Source organism: Cylas formicarius, unplaced genomic scaffold (assembly GCF_029955315.1).
Source record: "Cylas formicarius isolate icCylForm1 unplaced genomic scaffold, icCylForm1.1 PGA_scaffold_12__32_contigs__length_19106922, whole genome shotgun sequence".
NCBI classification, from domain to species: domain Eukaryota; kingdom Metazoa; phylum Arthropoda; class Insecta; order Coleoptera; family Brentidae; genus Cylas; species Cylas formicarius.
The window spans coordinates 14070446-14092916 of NW_026844225.1; the positions used below are offsets into that span (position 1 = coordinate 14070446).

General features: G+C 32.1%; 1 protein-coding gene across 7 annotated transcripts in view; it reads left to right on the plus strand.

Moving 5' to 3' along the window:
- The window catches only part of LOC132695590 (agrin-like), a 264140-nt gene that overhangs the window by 124753 nt on the left and 116916 nt on the right, over positions 1–22471 (plus strand). For 5 of the 7 annotated variants that reach the window (XM_060659933.1, XM_060659937.1, XM_060659934.1 and 2 more), the window contains exon 3: positions 18066–18101. In XM_060659933.1, coding sequence (XP_060515916.1) covers positions 18066–18101 — 36 coding nt within the window. Of the gene's footprint in view, positions 1–5562; positions 6155–18065; positions 18102–22471 lie in introns of all 7 variants that reach the window. The other 2 variants (XM_060659936.1, XM_060659935.1) reach the window with 1 other exon arrangement.

Here is a 22471-nt window from a genome sequence, read left to right on the forward strand (position 1 = left end):
GATGTGATCGTTGAATAGGACTATTTTTTAAAATCCCCTTCCTTGTGCTGTAATAGAAATACAAATACATGAAATCTGCTGTTTTCCATGATATTATAAGTGATATTACGATGATTAATTTTTATATTTCATTAATTATCTATTGAATTATTTTAACTTGAACATCGACGTACATTAGAGTATTTACTATGGAAACATAAAACATGAGAACAGAAAACGAAGCGATGTGATCGTTGAATAGGACTATTTTTTAAAATCCCCTTCCTTGTGCTGTAATAGAAATACAAATACATGAAATCTGCTGTTTTCCATGATATTATAAGTGATATTACGATGATTAATTTTTATATTTCATTAATTATCTATTGAATTATTTAACTTGAACATCGACGTACATTAGAGTATTTACTATGGAAATATAAAACATGAGAACAGAAAACGAAGCGATGTGATCGTTGAATAGGACTATTTTTTAAAATCCCCTTCCTTGTGCTGTAATTGAAATACAAATACATGAAATCTGCTGTTTTACATTATATTATAATTGAATTGAATTGAATTGAACTATTTTAACTTGAACATCGACCTACATTAGAGTATTTACTATGGAAACATAAAACATGAGAAAAGAAAACGAGATGATCTGAGCGTTGAATAGGACTATTTTTTAAAATCCCCTTCCTTGTTCTATAATAGAAAACCATCAACCTCTGCTAGTTTCGATTGGCTGGAGACGATGCTTGTTGCGTTCCGTAGAATAGGGAAAATTCTTTTCCGATATGCTTATAAAATCGAAATAACAACGTCGATATTTTGTCCAGCAAATCTGTTCAGTATGCAAGTGTCCCGTGGACGAAACAGATTAACAAGCTACAACAAAAATTACGGAACGAACGAGGATTAAAGTGATGCGTATGTAAAATTTCCGTACCTCTTCGGATAGATAAACACGTTATTTATGGATGTTCAAAGTTGCTAATACCGGCATAAAAGTTTATTCCAAATTGCTGCTCCTAAGCTAACTTTGTTAATATCGCTGCGTGATACATATATTTTTTTCGCTAATAAAACGCTTGGGTCGTATAAAAAGAGAAACCGTTAGTAACGATACGTCAATTCTATATGTTATTTATGTTTGTTATTAGAATTTTTACCGTTGCTTGCGATACACAAGAATTAACGATTAATTGCAGTAGAGCAGTTTGCAAAATAAAATAATTTAATAAATAAACAAATAAAAATTGACAACTTTACAAAGTAAGTCAGTGAATAAAAATGTCGTCGATTTGGAACAATACAAGTCTCAGAAATTTTACAAGTATGACAATTAAAAAGGAAGAAAAGGTCTATATGCAACATGTGTTAAATCGTAGCTCGAAAGAAGTGTGGAAATCTTTAAAAAATCTTAATATTATTAGCGCCAAGGAAAAATCAAATATTCCACCCCAACTCCGTAACGTTAATGAAATCAATAAGTACTTCTTTAATTCAATCCCGGTGTCACCCACCTCTAGTACGGATATCATATCGGACCATTATCATAACCCAATTATCTTGACTGGTTCGAAGCTGAAATTTTCTCCTATCACAGAGACTGATGTGTCGAAATTTTTATGCAACATTAATTCCAAAGCAGCCGGAGCAGATGGTTTGCATGTAAACTTTCCATTCTTTTGTTGTCCATTTATTCTTAAATATATCTGCCACATCGTTAATTTTGGCATCAATAATTCCGTTTTTCCTTCCGCGTGGAAGATCGCACATATTGTGCCTCCTTCTAAAACTAAAAGTCCCACAAGTTATAGTGAATTAAGCCCTATTAGCATTTTGTCTGTAGTTTCGAAAATTCTGGAAAATATCATTAAAACGCAACTGATTGATCATTTGGAGAAAAATAGTATTCTTCCTGAAACTCAGTCAAATGTACCGTCTTGGTCATGTTGGATTACTCTAAGGCGTTTGATACCTTGAATCACCACCTAAGTATTCTAAAATATATAGGGCTTGATGAGGTTGCTGTCGAATTTATGGGGAACTACTTACAAGGTCGTACACAAAAAGTGGTTCTAAATGGACAGCAATCAGACTGCTGTGCTATAATATCTGGGGTGCCTCAAGGCTCCATTCTGGGGCCAATTTTATACTGTATATATACGTCCTCGTTTCCTAGTTTTATATAGCATTGCAAAACCCAAATGTACGCAGATGATACACAAGTTTATTACTCATTTTGGAGAAAGCTGCAAATCATAAATAATGATCCAGAAATTATTAACAGGATGTTCCTAGAACATTCACTCCATCTAAATCCAAAAAAATCTATAGCAATGTTCTTTGGTAGGCCCGTGGATGTTGATCGATTATCGCAACTAATTGAAATAAAAATATCGAATGTGTGCATTCCTCTGAAAACGGAGGCTAAAAACCTTGGGCTTATGCTCAACAGTAAGCTAAGATTTAACAGTCACATTACACAATGTCCATTGCTCACTTAAAATGCTTATATGGTTCTAATGATATTTTAAATCAATCATTAAAAAAGTCCCGTGTGATTCGATAGTTTTATCTTCTTTTAACCACTGTGATGTCGTCTATGGCCCATGTCTGACAGCGGCTGCCTCAAAACGGATTCAAAAAACCAGAAATACTGTCATAGATTCATTTTTGGCCTGTCAGACATAAACTGAAGGAAGTCCGATGGCTTAATATGAAAAATCGACGATATCTCCATAAATGTAATCTTTATCACAAAATTATTAGATTGAAGTCTCCACGCTATCTTTTCAAAAAAAATCAGCTTTCGCACGGACGGTCACAATTTCAATTTAAGATGTAAAGGCCTGCTCACCCGTCCACGTCACACCTCTGAAAGATCTTTTACATATGCCATGGCTAAAACATATAATGCATTGGATCAGTCTCTTAAATTGCTAAACAATCCTTTTTCCACACACCTGCGTGAAGTATTATTATCATTAAATATTTAAGTGATGTCTACTGTAAACTATTTCCAAAGTGTATGTCCCTCTATTTGCACAGGTCGTACTAGGTATTTATTTATTTATTTCTTTTTGTATGTGTATTTTCCCTGCATAGCGCTGCTACCTTCTTCTTAGGATAGGTTTAAAAACGGAGGCACAAAATATCAATACGTGAATAAAATTATTATTAATATTATTATTAGTTGCTATCTACTTAAGCGGCATAATATCAAAAATAAAAATATCAAATATATGTCGATGTATGTAATGTATTTCTTTCCTTGAAATAGTTTAGGCAATCTTTAGATAGTTAGGCAACCACCGTGGCAGCTCGCTTGGAATTAAAGAAATCTGAATTCGCTCCGGGGAGTTATTAAGAAAGTTTCGACGGGGGTTTCAACGTGAAACACGGGTGCCAACATAGCAGCGGCCCTAGATCAGAAGCTCACGTTAAGAAGAAAATATTGCTCACGATAAATATTTAGTGCGGCCAAGCTTGGTGCGACATTTTAATTAATTTCTTCCCTTATCGCAATTCCTTAACCCCGCAAAACCCCGGCGAGCTGATATATTTCGTTTATTCGTGTTAAGGGTTTCACGGCCACTTGATGGAATATTACCAAATTTTTCCGACGTCGCGTTACAACATCAGGTGTTTTCGGTATGAGTTACACGTCAGTAAGACTAATTTTCAGACCACACGTATTTTATTGTAGAACTGGAAACAGCCGGAGGGTGACCTAAATTTTACGACCCCATTTTTACGCGGAGACAATATCGAAACAAAACAATTTTGTCTTCCTGCTTAGATTATTTACAGAAGTTTTTTAGTTCTGTGAAATATCTATTATAAATAAATGTAATAAAGGCAGAACAAATTTACAAGTTTTATGGGTGAAATAATATAAGGGACCGGATTATTCTCACGACTCTATTTGGAGATGCAAACTGTATTGTTACCATGATAAGATAGTGACTGCTATGAAATTTAGTGGTGGTTTAACCCCTTGATAAACTCAACCCTCGTCAGTAGTCTAACGCGCCTAAACTAAGGAACGTGATGCTTGTGGATGAATCAACACACGAAGCTGCGAAGTTGATGAAAATCAACCTCCAAAATAAGGTTTTGATAGGAATCGAGGTGGTCAGTTACTGAGACAGCAAATATATAGTAAAAAGACAAATACACAAATTAGAAAATAACCTAATATATAGAAATGAAACACAAAATGAAAATTACTTGAAGGAAACGTGACCTACACAATTATCGTGTGAAATAATTTTATTTTACTAACAGAAGAATTAAAGTCTTCTTATTAATCTTAATTCTAATTACAAAAATGATTGTTGCCCATACAGAGTTTCCCAGGAAAGTTATTATAAAATACTGTGTCTGGTTTGAAAGAGATAGTACGGGTTTGAAGGTAATTTACGCAATAATCAGACGAGTCAATGTAGTTATAATAAGCTTAATAAAATCATTGCAAATTGTAAATCCTTTATGTATTCTATTTTTAAACTATGCGTTCTACCATATTTATGTATATCTTATGGCAAGCAGATCCGGCACATCTGGGATCTTTTCAAAAAAAGTACAATAATTTAATACAGAAAAATGCTGTAAACATGCCTTTCTTTCAAACCTTGGGAAAAGTTTTCTATCTTTTTCTGGCCCAACTACTTAGCTGACTATCTCAGAGTTCAAGCTGATCTTGACAGATTTGTATCTTACTAGCGAACCCTCTAATTTGAAACATGTTGACTTAATTCAAGACCTCAGTATAACAATGGACTTAAAAATCATATAACATTGTAAAAAATAAATTGGTAGCTTATATTGTCAAGCAGCCAAAGCGTTTTGCCTCAGATAGGGCTCTATCAACACTCTATTACTCGTTAATTTTTAACGATCTAGGTGTTAGCCCATAAAAGGTGATTATAAGAGAGGAGATACAGGGCAGAAGAGTAATTTCAGACTAGCACTGTAACAATATTTATTTATAGGAGGTTTTAAAATGCAATATTATTTTTCCAATGATTTGTTCTTTTTTCTGTTGTTGTATTTATATATATCTTCTTTGCTGTTATGGTTTAGTAATTATTTTAATTAAGCAATAACGGACACTTATAGATTATTGATATCCGTTAGTATTCCAAATAAATTCATAAATATAAATGGCAGTGATCTATAAATAAATATTTTGTGGTAGGTAGACCACACTGCAGTGCTATCCTCAATCTGGGATCGCACTTAAAAGTTGTATTAAAATTAAATCAACATCCACATTTTGTATGATACCCGTGAAGCGAGAGCTGAAATTGTTGATCGATATGACTGAAATCTCACCAACGTAAATTTAACCGGTATTAGTAGGGGTTTGTAGTGTTGGGTTACTTATAATGTTTTGAGTTAATTACATTAATTAATGTTATATTGGAAATGCACAATCAGCTTCGGTCACGTATAATACGCGTTCTGTGCGGTTTGCCCTCGAATCACCAAATTACTTTTGTATTAAACATTATTAGCCGTTTAAGCGACGTTTCGTTCTATTGAACTATTAATAATTTCTTGTTTCAGGTAGTGAAATGTGATTAACTATTGAAATAATGCCGTTATTAATAGACCGTGAAAAATGCTTCCCCGCAAACGTAAACTAACGTTACTTGGTACGTAGCTGCGGTAAAATAAAAAAAGATGAGGCAGTCTGCTTACCCGCCTCGCCACGCTGAGTCGGCTGCGCGTATGGTCGAATCGTATGGTGTTTATCACGACCCCCCGATGCGCAGTGTGACGTATGCGCATGACGACGACGACGGTTTCATGCCGCAGAGCGGACAGGTGTACCGCGGTGTAGTTGTGAACTCGATGGGTAGTAGTTCGATTATCCGAAACGCGAATAATTCGAATAATCACACCGCTCAGAATTCGCACGGTACTCAAAACGCACACATAACATCGCAGCCGTCAACTCAAACGCGGACACCAGAAGTGGAGGCCGAGAAAAATTGGTGCTGTGGGTGTAAAGATCGTCGAAAATCATCGACGGTAGCCAATTCGAACAGAACGTCGGTGTGGGCGATTTGGTGTCGACCGACCATTTTGTTGTTAATGTTGGTGTTGGTCGCGTCGGTATTTGTTTTGGCTTCCGGAATTATGCTCTACTGCCACTGTACGTGGGTAACGTATTGTTGTTGTTTGCATGTTGACCGTCGTTTGAGGTGCCTTTGCTGTAGAATTATGCTGTTTTATGGCACGCTTTTTACATTCCACACAACCAATGCCATTGATATTGATGATAAATTCGACAGGCGCAATTTAAAAGTCATTTAAAATCACCAAAATGTCCTTCTTATTATACAATTAAAACGAATCCAAAGCCGAGTTTGAGCAAAAATCATATACTGTTCCCAACGATATACTGTTTTTACGACGTAATCCTTTATTTAACTTTGGTAAATAGTAGGCCTACCTCGCTTGCGTTTCTCTTTGCAACCCTCATTAAATTGATTCGTACTTCGGTAAATCGTGCAATCAACCAATAGCAAATTGGGAAAACATTCATTATATTGCTTTCCTATAAAAATAATTTAGAGTCATTAAATTGGAAATCAGTAGAAGCTTTCTAATGTGTTTTAATATAGGAAATCAACCTATCAATATTATATGATAAAAACGGAAACAAATCTTGCAGGCGTCTTGTGGGACCTACTAAATCACAAACTAATAAACAATTCTTAAGTCATTTGCGTAATAAACGTAAAGAAGAATCAGTAATGGGAAATTTTGTACTTTAAAATAACGACACTTCAATTCAATTTAAAATGTTTTTATTTTCAATTTAGATGATATATCAAACAGTAACAGTGAGATCCAGCACAGCTGCTCTTCTAGCCACTCTTGATAGGATAATTTAAAATAAACTTATAATAAAGAACATTAATTAATTACCAGGATCAAGTAAGTCAATTTTTTTCAAGAAATGGACTCTCTCAGATGAACATGCTTTAACTGTGGTAAGACTAATACACACTTTAATACATTTATAAATAAAGGATCTTTGAAACCTTAACTAAAGTTGCACGGAAAAGAGATTTAGCCACATTGTTTCAGATGGTCAGAAATATAATTATATTTCCTGCGGTAAGGCACATTAGAATTTTGTTTTTTTTTTGCTCTTTTATTCCTAAAAGTAAGACACGCCCAGTAAATAATATCCACATACCAAAAGTTCGATAATATTAGGCCGTCACACAATTTTATTTTTATATATATCTTTATTAAATTAAATTCACGTCTAACAGAGTTAGTTAAGTTCTCACAGAACTACATAGCAACTAACCTTAAATTGTTTAAGGTTATATTAAATTTATAGTTATCGCCCACATCATAGATAATATATATATATATATATATATATATATATATATATTCTCACGTATTGATTCACGGATGGAAAAATGTGATGACACTATATTCCGGGATATCATCCGTTCGCTCGTTGAACTCCGACTGGAATCCTGCATCCGACTGGAATCCTGCAAATCCTGCATCCGACTGGAATCCTGCAGACGTTTCGCCAAAATCTCACTTGGCATCTTCAATGCTCGCGCTCCAAAAACACTTCGAATACCAACTATTTCAAAATTATTAGGTCGTATGAGATAACAATAGCAAAAAAAGAAAATGCGTACGTGGATATAAAAATTAAAAATTTTAGGACTGAACTTACTCGAAAATCATTTGCAATTTGCTTGTTGGCTGAACATTTCTTGTCTCATTTTTTTTTTTTGAAGTTTAGTGGTGATAAGGCTTTTAAAGAGAGAGGAACGGTATTGTAAAGTTTGTAAACGTTACAGGAGAAGCTTCTTTGAAAAAGAGACGTCCTGTGTGGTGTTGGAGAGATAAGACCCCTAAATCTAAGGTTCAATCTGTGAACATCTGTTCGATATGTTATTCTATTTGTCAAGTAAGGACGACTGTTATTAAAAATAATGTTGTGAAAAAATACCAAAGGAGTGTAGTCTATGCTTATTCTGCATATTCAACCACTTAACATCCTCTAGTTTGTGTGAGACTGGATCATATTTTCTTATACCATAAATTTACGGCAGTTTTTTTTGTAATTTCTCAATTCTATATGTGTCAGTTTTATCTAGGCATGGGCCATAAAAAATCTCACAATAGTTAAAGTAACTTAACATTATAGAATCCGATAATTTAATATTTTGAGCCTCATACAATAAATGGTGATGCGGATAAAGCAACTTTAAGGAGACGTGTCCCTTTTGTAAATAATAGTCAACTTGCTCTCTAAAGTGCTGGGGTCAAATAAATATAATACCTGGGTGTCATTAGTATAAAAATATGCCGAAACATTTTTCATACACGATACAAAATTGCTGGTGTAAATTGTAAATAAAAGTGGCCCCAGTATGGAACCTTGCGGCACACCGTAACAAACAGTTTCTCTAGCTGATTGACCTTTTCAACAACATACTGCATTCGATCATCAAGATAACTTTTTATTAGCTTTATCGCTTTATGTCAAAAGTATCTTTTTTATCTATTTTGCTAATAATACCAAAAACCTAAACGATTCATAAAACTACTATCGGGAACTATAAAGTCCTTCATTTTTTGGATAGGTTTAGAAGAAATTTAAGGCCAGATGGGCTTTTTTAAACGTTTTTTATTTATTGTTTTTCCATTGATAAAATTCAACCATATTCGAAATAAATCCGCGTTAATATGTGAAGGCGGAAGGCAATTTTAATACTGCATGTTTTAAGCATTTCCCGACGATATAAACTCAGGGCAAGTTTAAGGGCCCATTCGATAGAATGATAAAAGCATTTTAATATGCAAAACGGTCTATAACTTCAGATTTTGCGTAAACAGTTTACTTTTACCTGTTTTACTTAATCTTAGTTGCGACCACACGTAACCTAATTTGCATGAAATGGAGGCTCAATAAATTCGACCCTTTTGAAATTAAATGCGACGCCAGATAATAACGACGTAATTAATAAATATCCTTATTTAATGCCGTTTGTATGCAAGGTTGCTATTTATGATGGTAAAGTCTGTTCATAGATATAAGAAAGTGACTAACTGATACGAATTAAGGAAAGATCCGGGCAAGCTGTAAGAATGAAATATGGCCGAACAGGTCCGTACTTTGCTTAGAATTTAATTATTTGGGGTTTTGTTAGAAAATTTACTAAACAGTATTTATTTATTTTATTTATTTATGTGTGACTTAAATGCCAGCATCGCTTCTTTTTTTCTTCGCTGAAATGGGATTATTCACAATTTTCCATACAATTGATGTCGGAATTTTCGTCAATGTGACCGTTTCTTCTAAATGTGTTTGCTTGCTGGCACCACGTTCAATGAGAGTCAAATAAACATCGTTTAAAACTTCCTTAGTCTCAATAGAATAGTATTTTTTACATTTGGGCTGGAGCCACTCTTGAGCTACACTAGACTCTCACATATTTTGCAGAATTCACACGATTCAACAATTGAACTGAGGTGGCTGTTACTTGATGAAAATCCATTTATCAAAATAAATAAGAACTAAAAGTTCAGATTTTCACGAAATTATATATTATGACATGACAATTGTTTCAACAACACCGTGTCTTTATCAAATGTAATTACAAACTACCTGCTACTACATATACCGAAAAATGACCATAAAACCTTAATTAATGTTGTCATGAGAATTTAAATTCAATACAGGAGAGGTATTTAAATCTAATTGATCGTTAAGCAATACATTTAAATGTCTCATTTTGTTAATCTCCATGGCTTCCAATAAATTTAATTTTCTACTTTTTGTGGCTGTGTGTAATATATCAAAATTGTCGTCAAAAATGTGTTTTTCTGTGTTTAAGTGTGTAGCATAATTAGAATCTAGACTATTGTTTTTAAACGCTCTTATATGTTCGTTAATGCGTTTCTTGAAGGATCTACCTGTTTGTCCAATATAAATTTTAGGGAAAGATCCGCATTTCAACCTGTAGACACCTGATTTTTGAGATTTTGGACATTTCGTTTTATTGTTTTTTAAAAATTTTCCTATTGTGTTGCTAGTTCTGAAAGCTATTTTTAAACCACATTTTGACAAACGTTTTGAAACTTTTTCGCTAGGTTCTCCTATGTATGTAAATGTTTTAAATTGTTCGTGTTCTGTATTTGGTTTCGCATAAATAGAGTTTACTGTTGTCTGTATTTGTTTTTTTTTAATTTTTTTATTTTTTTATTGAACTTAAATTCTCACAACATTAATTAAGGTTTTATGATCATTTTCGATATATGTAGTAGCAAGACACCGTGTTGTCGAAACAATTGTCATGTCATAATATATTAATTAGTGAAAATCTGAACTTAGTTCTTATTTATTTTCACGATTCAATACACGCTGTATTACACTCGAAATAAGAATGATTACTAATAAACTTAAACTAAGTAGTATACCAAACCAAAGAATATTAAGCGCAGGTAGGTATAAAATTATTTTCTATTATGGACCACAATTTTACCTGAATTTAAATTTCGAAACTTTAGGTAATAATCTTGTTGCATTGTATGTTAATGATAACCCTCGGATAACCCCATTCAAAAGCAATTGGTCACTTTCTCATATCTATGAACAGACCATAGGTTGTCATACGAATTATTGTGAACTTTTTCTTTCGAATAGCGAACGTCTAGTAAAGTTCGTAAACAATCAACTCTCAACGAACGATGAGAGCATTTCTGAGGAAAAGGAAAAGGCAAAGCTTGTTTTTATAATGTGGGAAACAAATCTTGCTCATAAATATGTAACTACAGCATACATATAAACAGAATGGAAAGGTCTTCTGATGTGCGCATATAAAAACGTAAATCCTGGAGATCGTAGTATGAAAACATTTGTTTAGTACGAGCAAAATGTGCATCTATTTTAAATGAGATTCAGGCTCGATATGGAAAGATTTTAGTGAAGAGCATTTTACGTTCGTTTGTAGGTAACTCTCTACGTCGTTATTGTGTCGCTAATAAAATAAAAATTTTGATTATAACGATTTCGCAAGCGAAGGAATAATCCGTGTTGGAAGCGAGATAATATAAAACTTGGCGAGGTCAATATTTTCCACGATAACCATAATAAAAACCCTCTTAGCGGTAATAATACTTGACTGGTCTCCGGCTAGAATTATTAAAGAAATTTCTCGATCAATATTTGTGCATGTTTCTGAACAATTATCGGAAAGCACTTTTTGTTGTTTGCAACGCCTTCCTGGGAATTAATACGACGGGAAAAGAAAAGAATAGTCCACTCAGGCCATCTATCATTTTTTCATATAAATTGTGTGACGTCTCCCTAAGATTGGCGAATGATGTTAGTTGAATATTTCATTTATCACCGTGATTTTGCTGGATGAAAATTTTAACGTAGTCTCATCTCGAACGCCAACTTGAGTCAATAAGAAACTGCTTTATTCTATGGTAAAAAGAGATTGTTAGTGAGAGGAAAAAACATATTTTTCAGGCTGCAATAAGTTGACCTTTATTTGGATTATTTTAATTAACAATTATTTACCTATTACTGGGTAGTCATTTTGCAAAAATAATATCCAAAAGGATTTGACTAAAATGTTGTTTAATTTTAGTTGAATCCATTTATCAAAATAAATAAGAACTAAAAGTTCAGATTTTCACGAAATTATATATTTTTTCATGACAATTGTTCGTTTGTTTGTTTATCAAAGATACTATTTACAAACTACCTGCTACTATATATACCCAAAAATAACCATAAAACTTTAATTAATGTTGTTGTGAGAATTTAAGTTTAATAAAGGAGAGGTATTTAAATCTAATTGATTGTTAAGCAATACATTTGAATGTCTCATTTTGTTAATCCCCATGCCTTCCAATAAATTTAATTTTCTACTTTTTGAGGCCGTATGCAAAATGTCAAAGTTGTGTGTAACATAATTAGAATCTAGACTGTTTTTAAACGCTCTTTTATGTTCGTTAATGCGTTTCTTGAAGGATCTACCTGTTTGTCCAATATAAATTTTAGGACAAGATCCGCATTTCAATCTGTAGACACCTGATTTTTGAGATTTTGGACATTTCGTTTTATTGTTTTTTAAAAATTTTCCTATTGTGTTGCTAGTTCTGAAAGCTATTTTTAAACCACATTTTGACAAATGTTTTGAAACTTTTTCACTAGCTTCTCCTATGTATGTAATTGTTTTAAATTGTTCGTGTTCTGTATTAGGTTTCGGATAAATAGAGTTTACTGTTACCTGGATTTGTTTTTTATTTATAATTTTATCTATGATGAACGGATTGTAGCCGTTGTTCAGTGCAATTTGTTTAATAATATTAAGTTCTTTGTTGTAATTTTCTGTTTTCTGTTGGCGTATTAAGAAGCCTGTGTGTAAAAGAGTGAAATGCAGCCATTTTGTGTGTATAAGGGTGATTTGAACTGTTATGTATGACTGTGTCCGTGTGTGAAGGTTTATGATAAATGGAAAAATCTAATTTGTTTTGCGTTTTCGTAATAGTTATGTCTACAAAATTAATAGAGTTATCCTGTTCAATGTCGATAGTGCATTTTATACGATTATGTAATAAGTTAATGTAATTTAAAAAAGAATTCAATTGTCTGTCCGTTCCAACAAAGCAAGCAAAGACATCATCCACGTATCTATACCACCATAGAAAACTTTTACTTAAAGAATGTTCTAGTATGATATTTTCCAAATTATCCATAAAAATCTCGGCTAAGGACTAAGTGGGTTTCCCATAATCAAACCTTTCTTAGAGATATAAATCTGTCCATTAAATTCAAAATAATTTTGGTCTAAAGATACTATTAAGCAATCTAATAAATCTTGTTTCACCAATGGGTTAACCTGTTTCCGAGTTAGGGTGAAATCTTTCTTGTCTTTGCTTGCTTTGTTGGAACGGACAGACAATTGAATTCTTTTTTAAATTACATTAACTTATTACACAATCGTATAAAATTCACTATCGAGATTGAACAGGATAACTCTATTAATGTTGTAGACATAACCATTACGAAAACGCAAAACAAATTAGATTTTCCATTTATCATAAACCTTCACATACGGACACAGTCATACATAATAGTTCAAGTAACCCTTATACACACAAAATGGCTGCATTTCACTCTTTTATACACAGAATTCTTAATACGCCACTCTCAACAGAAAATTCCAATAAAGAACTTAATATCATTAAACAAATTGCTCTGAACGACGGCTACAATCCGTCCAATATAGATAAAATTAAAAATAAAAAGCAAATCCAGACAACAGTAAACTCTATTTATTGGAAACCTAATACAGAACACGAACAATTTAAAACAATTACATACATAGGAGAAGCTAGTGAAAAAGTTTCAAAACATTTGTCAAAATGTGGTTTAAAAATAGCTTTCAGAGCTACCAACCCAATAAGAAAATTTTTAAAAAACAATAAAACGAAATGTCCAAAATCTCAAAAATCAGGTGTCTACAGGTTGAAATGCGGATCTTGTTCTAAAATTTATATTGGACAAACAGGTAGATCCTTCAAAAAACGCATTAACAAACATAAAAGAGCGTTTAAAAACAATAGTCTAGATTCCAATTATGCTACAAACTTAAAAACAGAAAAACACATTTTCGACGACCATTTTGATATTTTACATAGAGCCACAAAAAGTGAAAAATTAAATTTATTGGAAGCCATGGAGATTAACAAAATGAAACATTCAAATTCAAACTAACCCAAACGGTCAATTAACTTTAATTCTGTAATTCTCACTACGACATTAATTAAGGATTTATGGTTATTTTTCGGTATATATAGTAGCAGGTAGTTTGTAAATATTATATTTGATAAAGACATGGTGTTGTCGAAACAATTTTCATGTAAAAATACATAATATCGTGAACATCTGAACTTTTAGTTCTTATTTATTCTAATTTTAGTTAGTTGTGTATTGCCAATTATTTTTCTCGTGCCTGTTATTATTCATTTAATTCAATAAATAAGTGGATACAATAAAAAAAATTGTCTTGTAGATCTCCAATGTAGTATCTCTATTTTACAAAATTTTTGTTTAAAAATTTCCATCACGTAGAAAAATATAAATACGTTGGGTATTAACTTCTAATCAGAAGAAGTCAGTTCAAATCCACTATCGATGATGTCAAAAAATGTCTAAATGAATTTTGATACAGAAAAAATTATTCTAAATTAATCGACATCAGCTTTGACATATTTTGAAAGCGTTATTTGTTTGTTCGGATGCTAAACGTTTCTCAGAGGAATCAACTATATTTTTTAACTCATTATTGACTACAAATTTGTTTTAAAGTTTTTAATTTAGTATTTATTCTATTTGATTTGATTTTATTTTTCAGTTAATTTCCCTTACTCCATTATTCGGCTATAAACAAGTTGATTGTTTTAGATATTAAACATAATTCGGTTGGTGTAGTATATAGTCTGAGAACTTTAGAAATTGCCTGAGCTTCAGCTGGCATCTAGAAATGTTATTAGGATTTGGGGATTTTGGCAATGTGGTAATTGTTCTGCTTAAATATTAGCGAAGTTTGTTATATACGAAGGTTAAGTTTCGTATCTGAAGCAATATTTTGGTTTAGGCAGATTTGCCCTCTAGTGAACTACGTATTTCACGCAATGTCGAGATAATTTGATAACTTTGGCAGCTAATGCGAACGCGTGTGGTTTGAATTAAGTTTTCGAATATTATTAACATGAGAGAATCGCGCAAAATTCAATTACGAACATCCGCTGACAAAAAAAAAGGCGCATAAACAGGTTCGCAACGTCGAAATTGGTCCCAAAATTTAAATTAAAATCTGTCAGTATTTTGGACGCCGTCGCACAGATGCGGTTTGTTGTGGTACCCCGCAAATTTGAAAATAATATAGCGAATTCGAAATGTTGAAATTTGCAAGTTGATGGCTCGATTATTTTTAAAATTGATTGTCCAAGTATCCGATGGGTTTGAAAAATGGTTAAGTCTCAAGAAGTAATTTGCAGATGTTTAGAAGGAGTAAATTATGTTGAGATCGAGAAAAAGATGCATGGAAATACGAAACACAATGGAATAATTAAACTTCAAAACGGCTAAGTTCGTGAAAGTTGGTAAATTAATTTGTACGGCAAGATAGCGTAATCAACGCAATAGAGTTAAACAAAGTCGTAAGTAAATAACCTAGTAATTATGCAGTTTACTGAAGTTAGCGTCGAGACCTTGTTTTAGCCCTGTATATGTACAAATTGCCAATACTGTCCATATAGAGACATATACATGGTTCGCCTTTTACAATAACGCTCTAAGTTTGCCAATTAATACTTAGCGACTGCATTAGGCGAAATTGCATAATTGTAACCCGCCGTTTTAATTGAATTTCGAAATCAAATTCGGCACAGACCTTTTGGCAAAATTCAAATCTCTCTGTGTTAAACAAAAAAAAACAATTACTTTTAATATGCTTTTTGCGATTTTTCCTAGATCTGGCAACCTCGTTGCTAGTAATAAACTTCTTGTTTTTAGAACCTGCTAATAATATATATTATTATATATTATATTATTAAATTAAATAAAAATTATAATCATATTAAATAAAAATTTCAAATCTTTTTCCGCCTTCAAAGTGATGTCTTGAGTTCGTTTACAAATCCATAAATTAACTAAAATACCTTACACCTTACATGTCAGTCTATTTAATTTATTTAAAAATTTATTTACAATATTTAATAATTATTAATAAAATTCGATATGTTTTGTGCATATTGTAGAACGTACATCTGTTGTATGCTCTTGGCAAGCTTTAAACGGATTTGAACTCAGAGATGTTGAGACAGACTATAACAAAGGACATCGGACATTGCTTTATAATTTACGGAGCATTATTTAAATTATTTGAAACGTGGCAGTGATTCTCAGCCCTCCAAATTCGACTATGCTAAATACCCCTGTCGCCAAGGGTATTAAAGCTCTCTTATTATTAATGACTGTCCTTCCCCGCCGCAAACTGTTTCAAAAATTTGTGCCCGAATTTAAATGTTTTCCATCAAAATTTGTCTGAAAATTGAATTCTTTTATCTGCGCGTTAACAAAATTGGTTCAAATCAAATATAAAAAATGTAATACCGTTTTAGTTAACTTTAAGTCTTTTAAGTTTAAACCTATAAGGAGTGTCAATTTCCTAAAGGAATTAAAGCGATAATAAAGTTTTCGCATATTTCGATTAAGTGCTAAATAGGTTTTTTAAAATATTGATATGGAGTATAACACGAAGTTGCTTACGATCAACGAGCAACTACCAACGCCGAAGCTGGTATTTTTAGATTATGAGTTGTTATTTTTATTCTCAGTCGATCTGTCGAGTATAGGTGTTAACATTTACAAAATATAGTTGTCTATAACTTAAGAGGGAGAACATTCAATATTAATTGTACAAAATCAATTTCCCTAGCAAGATGGGTTTTGTTTTTAAGAAAAAAATGCAAAAATCAATATAATCGAGATTAAATAGGTTATTTAAGAAGAATGTTTTCTTAAGAACCTCCTGCCTTAGCAGCAGTGGCCAAAAAAAGCGTAATTAAAAAAATCTCATAAAGTGGTGGCAGATGTGTGGTTTGGGGTTAAGCAGTATTCAATAATTTTTTCGCTATTATTCAGGTTATTGTAATAATTGTATTGTATTTCAACATTACAATTTATCCATATTCCGTCCTATAGCATGCATGCATTTACTTCCTTGCTTAATTCGACTGGAGCAAAAGAGAAATAAAAACGTAGGGAACAAACGTATTAAATATGCAAACCCGATTTTCTTGCAAGCGTTAGCATTTTCGGCAAATATCGGCCCTTGGTCTTTTATGCCTGTGAAACTTAATGACTAGAATAATTACGGTAGTCCCTGACGTTGGCTCCACACATATATTAGGCAAATAACTGTGAGGAGATACCTCTATGTAAAATATACCCTCTTTTGCGCCATATAATAATTCATCTTCCCGTTTATTAACCTCATGCTCATGACGCCCGGGCATGAGGGGGTTGTTTTCATTACGGTCTCTGGCGCATACACACAAATACACACAAAATGCCAGCAGCGCGAGGCACAAGCCCGAACGTCACTTTCAAAAAACCTCAATATCTAGATTAAAGCATTGAACATGGGGGTTATATCGCCGTGCAATTTTACTGCTCTAAAAGATAGTTATCGCTCTCGCCCCATAGTAAAGTCCATGAATTGCGTTGCCACAAAGGGATCGATTTGTTCAAGGAACAATTTTCTCGGTATTTATGCTAATTACCTCATATTCGGGGTTGAGGTAAAAAAAATTATCGTTAATTGGTTTATTTGGTTCACGCAATCCACAGTACCCTATATATTTCGGTATAAAATTCGATCCAAATCATTTAAACTATTAATTACCAAATAAGACACCTTAGAGAAAAATGATTAATTACTCTGACGTATAAAAAAAATGTTTAAGTAAGAAGTTATTAAAAAATAAATATTTTTTAAGACTTAGTTTTCTAGTCACATAATCTTCAAAATTAAAATTTAGTTACATGACAGAACAACATTTACAAAGGGAAGTCGTGTTTCCGATATAGAGATATTTCATTTCATTTAATTATCTGACTGTCCCGAAAAGAAAAACTTGATAATAATATTGGTTTGCGCCTTTAAAAAAAAGTAGAATTTTGAAAAAAAGCGGGGTGCCACCCTTGTCTTGAGAATTTATAGTTTAATAACTAAGTTAAAAGAAAATTGTTTAGGAGATTGGAATTATTACATAGTGTCAAACTGATGTCTTCCAGCTTTTCGAAAATAAACGAATCCTCCATGGGTATTGTTTTAACGTCGTAAGTAAAAGCTTAGCGATTTCATATGCAAGTTGTGTTTTGCCTTTAGTTTTGTGAAATAGGCTCGCATGTTTTGCAAGTTTCGGCTTGAAATGTTCAGCGAAAACTTGCAAATCGCTAATTAGATTACTAACATTTTTTTTTGTTTCAGACATTCAACAGAGGCCAATAATGAACGCGGCGTCAGGTAAACAAATAAATAAGTTTACGTATCGACTTTATTTTTTACGAATACGAACACGATATCGATTCGACGTAAGTTAATGACTCCCTAAACCCCGGTGAACACGGCAACGTGTCGTTAATTTGTTTGAAAATTGATTTTTCCGAGATAATTAACAAAATTGCGCCCATTGTGAATGAAGTACGAACGCGGTTTATGTGGGTGTTAACTAAATTCTTGATACATGATCGATATTTTACTCCAATCTGTTTTGCCCATAACACGTCGGGCGTTATGACAAATATTTCAACAAAGAAACGAAAATCAATTTTACGTTGTTTTGTGGGATAAATTAAATTAATGACATCAAATATGCGGACCGATTTTTGAACTGGTTTAATTAAATACCATTGATATTGCTTTAACCGAACTGGATATCGCAAAAGAACATCGAAATGTATAATAGTTTTTAGAGTATCTCGAAAATTAATCTTTAAATTTCAAGGATTTTTTGATTTTGTTCTTGGAAAATGTCAACAAACTTCCACTCAACGAATTACACTTTCTTTTTTTTGGGTAAATTTTTAACCTGAAAAAGAGAACACCGGCCAAGTTTTCTCCGAGTTAATGTATCGATTCACCTAGAACTTTTCCGCCTTTCCGATTTTTCTCACATGTAGGACGCGAGACAATAAAATCTAAGATTATTTATTTAAGGAAATATCAGCAGACCTCAAATCGATAAACGTGTTAATGTTCGAGAAAATGGAACGGTCGAAAAAAAGAACGTCCGCGTCCTTTTCTTTAGTTGCGCGTTATTAGAGCCAAATATTTCCAGACCCCTGGTAGATATATATAATAGCCCGTTTATGTTTGATACTTATCATTTCAGAATATAAGCGAATTGAAGGGAACATTTATATGTTTCCATTAATAAAATAATTTGATTATTCAATCACCTATTATTGTTTTTTTTTTGACAATGTGTATTGCAACCTCATTGGGTTTTTAAAATGTATTTTTGTTTAGAACTATTTAATAAAATTAAACTACATTTTTAAGTTCGTCTTTGTCAGTATATTTTGACAGCAAAATCCTGATCAATGTCAGCCTCCACTGCAATATTACTTTCGTCATTTGCTTATAGCATTTTTTTAGTTAAAATTACGTCTACATTTGCTGTGTGCTTATATTGATTTCTAGATCCGATGAATTTGAAAATTGCCTACGTAAGCAAAAATATATCCTACATTCACACCAGGTGTTCAGGAAAATTTAGGGCAGAAATGAACCCCTTAAAATCTTAACAAATTGTTTCTTTATTGAATATAATTCAGCTGCCAAATGTAAATCATGTTTAAAAACAGTGTTTATTCCTAGAAATAAAAAAAATGTTTTTTTTATTTAAAATTATTAATTAATGTTTTAAAAATTCATTATACACGTTTACATTTTTTTAAAATTAAATTTTCGAGCTATCAAAAAATATTTTGTCGTACAAATGCGTTTAATCCACCCCTTATAAAGTAAAAAGCTAATATGTTTCACTGATACTATTGTAAGGGCTCCATAGCACATTTTGTGTTTTGTTTTAATTTCAGAGTTTCCCCCACATTTTTCCGAACAACCTATTATATATATTCCTATGTTTACCATCTATGACGCAAATGACCAAATAAGTAAATCGATTTGCCAATGTAAGGTTTTGTATGTGTTTCAGTTTTTATACATTTTTTAATTATTACAGCCTATTTAACAGATCACATTTTTTATCAATAAGGTAATATTTAGTTAGCATTCGAAATAAAACAGCGAATATTTTATTGAAAATGAAAAAATAACCTGTAATATCACTCAACATTAAACTTGAAATGTTGGATACTAAAATTTGGATACTCTTAAGGCACTCTTAAACAATAAGTCTATTGGAACTATTAGTATTTGTAGGTCATATTTTAATTTTCATTAAAATACTAGAATGTTTTTTTCATTTCCAAATATAATATTTATAAAGTAATAAAGAAAATTGAACACTATCGACGAATACTAACACACTCGGTTAAATAATCTGCCAAAATTAAAAATAAAAAAAAATTAATTGCAAATTTATGAAGAAAGTAATAAGTTGGAGTGTTCCGATTCTTTACTAAAAATAAGAATAGTATTTTGCTGGATCCCAGCGATATAGTGGGGATAATGGGATCTTGAACAGTGGCATTTTAAATGACATTAAAAAATAATATTAAAAAAAACGGCCATTGTCCTTACATAACTAGGAAAATGAAATATTGGAAATACCTTTTGAATCTAAATTTCAAGTGTTTAATTCCTTATAACCAACTTTTATTTAGAAAATATACCTAAAAATTTTAAATTTTAACCTAACTCATACATTGTTCGGTTTTGTTAATGGAATGGTAGGACTTAAATCCATAAATATTGAATTTTACGAAAGCCGAAATATTTTAGTTTAAACGAACTAGAGCACATTGAAAAAAAAACTACATAGTTTCATCTGTGTAAAATTTGACCTTTACTATTTTCTAAAATAATTAATAGGGCATAATAATAATAACAATATCGTAAGGGCTATACCACTTCTTCAAATAAATAGTAAATATAACCATACATTTCCACATATGTTCAGCACAAAGAGACCGCATAAACCATTCATAAAATTGCAGTGCTGGTGATTCATTTAGGGACGAGTGTTGCCTAAATATGCCACGTAAGGTAGGAGAAATTAATTACCGAGAGGGACACATGCTAAAATGTTTATAATTACATTATAAATAGTTAAATTTAACAAAATTGACACTCTTTTACAGATAATTCGAAATTTAAACCACCAAGTTGATTGCAAAATTCACAATATTGCGGTACTTTTATTATCAATCTTTGTAACAGCAATATCCAAAAAAACCTTTTCACTTTCAAAAATTCACTTATCTCAGAAAAAATTAGCAATAGCAGACGTAGCAAAAGACCAAGGTGAACTCAAGGTCAAAACTCGCCTAGGTTGGAGTAGGCTTTTATCCGTTGTAATGCTGTCATGTTAAAAAAAGGCATTTCTTTCAAACCATATCGTAATTGTCAAAAAAGTACTATTTTTTATTTTATCGGTAATGTTTAACAAAATATTGGCAAGATATTTTGTTCATATTGAGTTAAATTTATCGTCAACATATTTCACACCATAAAATACAGTGAGCCCCACTTCAGAACTGTACATACATGTAAAATCTTTGTTTATGGTTCCATTTTAATATTTTTTTTTGGATGGTTCTCTCAAAGATGCAAGAAAACCTCGTTTTGTTTATTGCTTTAATCCCGCTGATACTATTTAAAAAAAGAGAGAGAAAACAGAAGTACTGTTATTCAATAGTTCTTAGGACTCAATTGTATGGTCTGTTCATAGATATAAGAAAGTGACCAATTGCTTTTGAATGGGATTATCATGGTCATTAACATACAATGCAACAAGATTATTACCTAAAGTTTCGGAATTTAAATTCAGATAAAATTATGATCCGTAATAGAAAATAATTTTATACCTACCTGTGTTTAATATTCTTTGGTTTGGTATACTACTTAGTTTAAGTTTATTAGTTAGTTTATTCTTATTTCGTGTGTAATACAACGTGTGTTGAATCGTGTGCGAATTATGCAAAATATGTGCGAGTCTAGTGTATCTCTGGAGATGCTCCCGCCCAAATGTACAAAACACTATTCTATTGAGACTAAGGAAGTTATAAACAATGTTTATTTGACTCTCATTGAACGTGGTGCCAACAAGCAAGCATCTTTAGAAGAAACGGCCACATTGACGCAAATTTCATCATCAACTGTATGGAAAATTGTGAATAATCCCATTTCAGCGAGGAAAAAAAGAAGCGATGCTGATATTTTCTCGAGTGTAGATAAAAGTGATCAAGATATAATACGATGTAAAATTTACCAGTTATACGAGGAACAAAGCGTGCCTACATTAGATATTTTAATTAGGAGGCCTGAAAAAGATGAAACCGGTGTTAAATGTGACAGAACTACTTTAAGGAAGTGTATTCAACACATATGTTTTAGATCTAAAAAAATTGACAAAAGGCAAGTTTTAATGGAATCTTTTAGAATTCGGAAATGGCGACTGGAATATTTAGAAAAAAATAGGATTTACAGACAACAAACACGTCATCAAAAAGAGGTAAAAGAATAACTATTTTGCATGCTGGCTCTAAACATGGTTGGATTCCAAATGGACTTTCTCTGTCTGCGAAAAATATTAATGATTCTTCTTTGGATTATGATGAAGACACCACCGATGATTTATTTGAAAATTGGTTTAAAAACTAACTAGTTCCATTGTAATGGACAATGCAAGTTATCACAGTAGACAG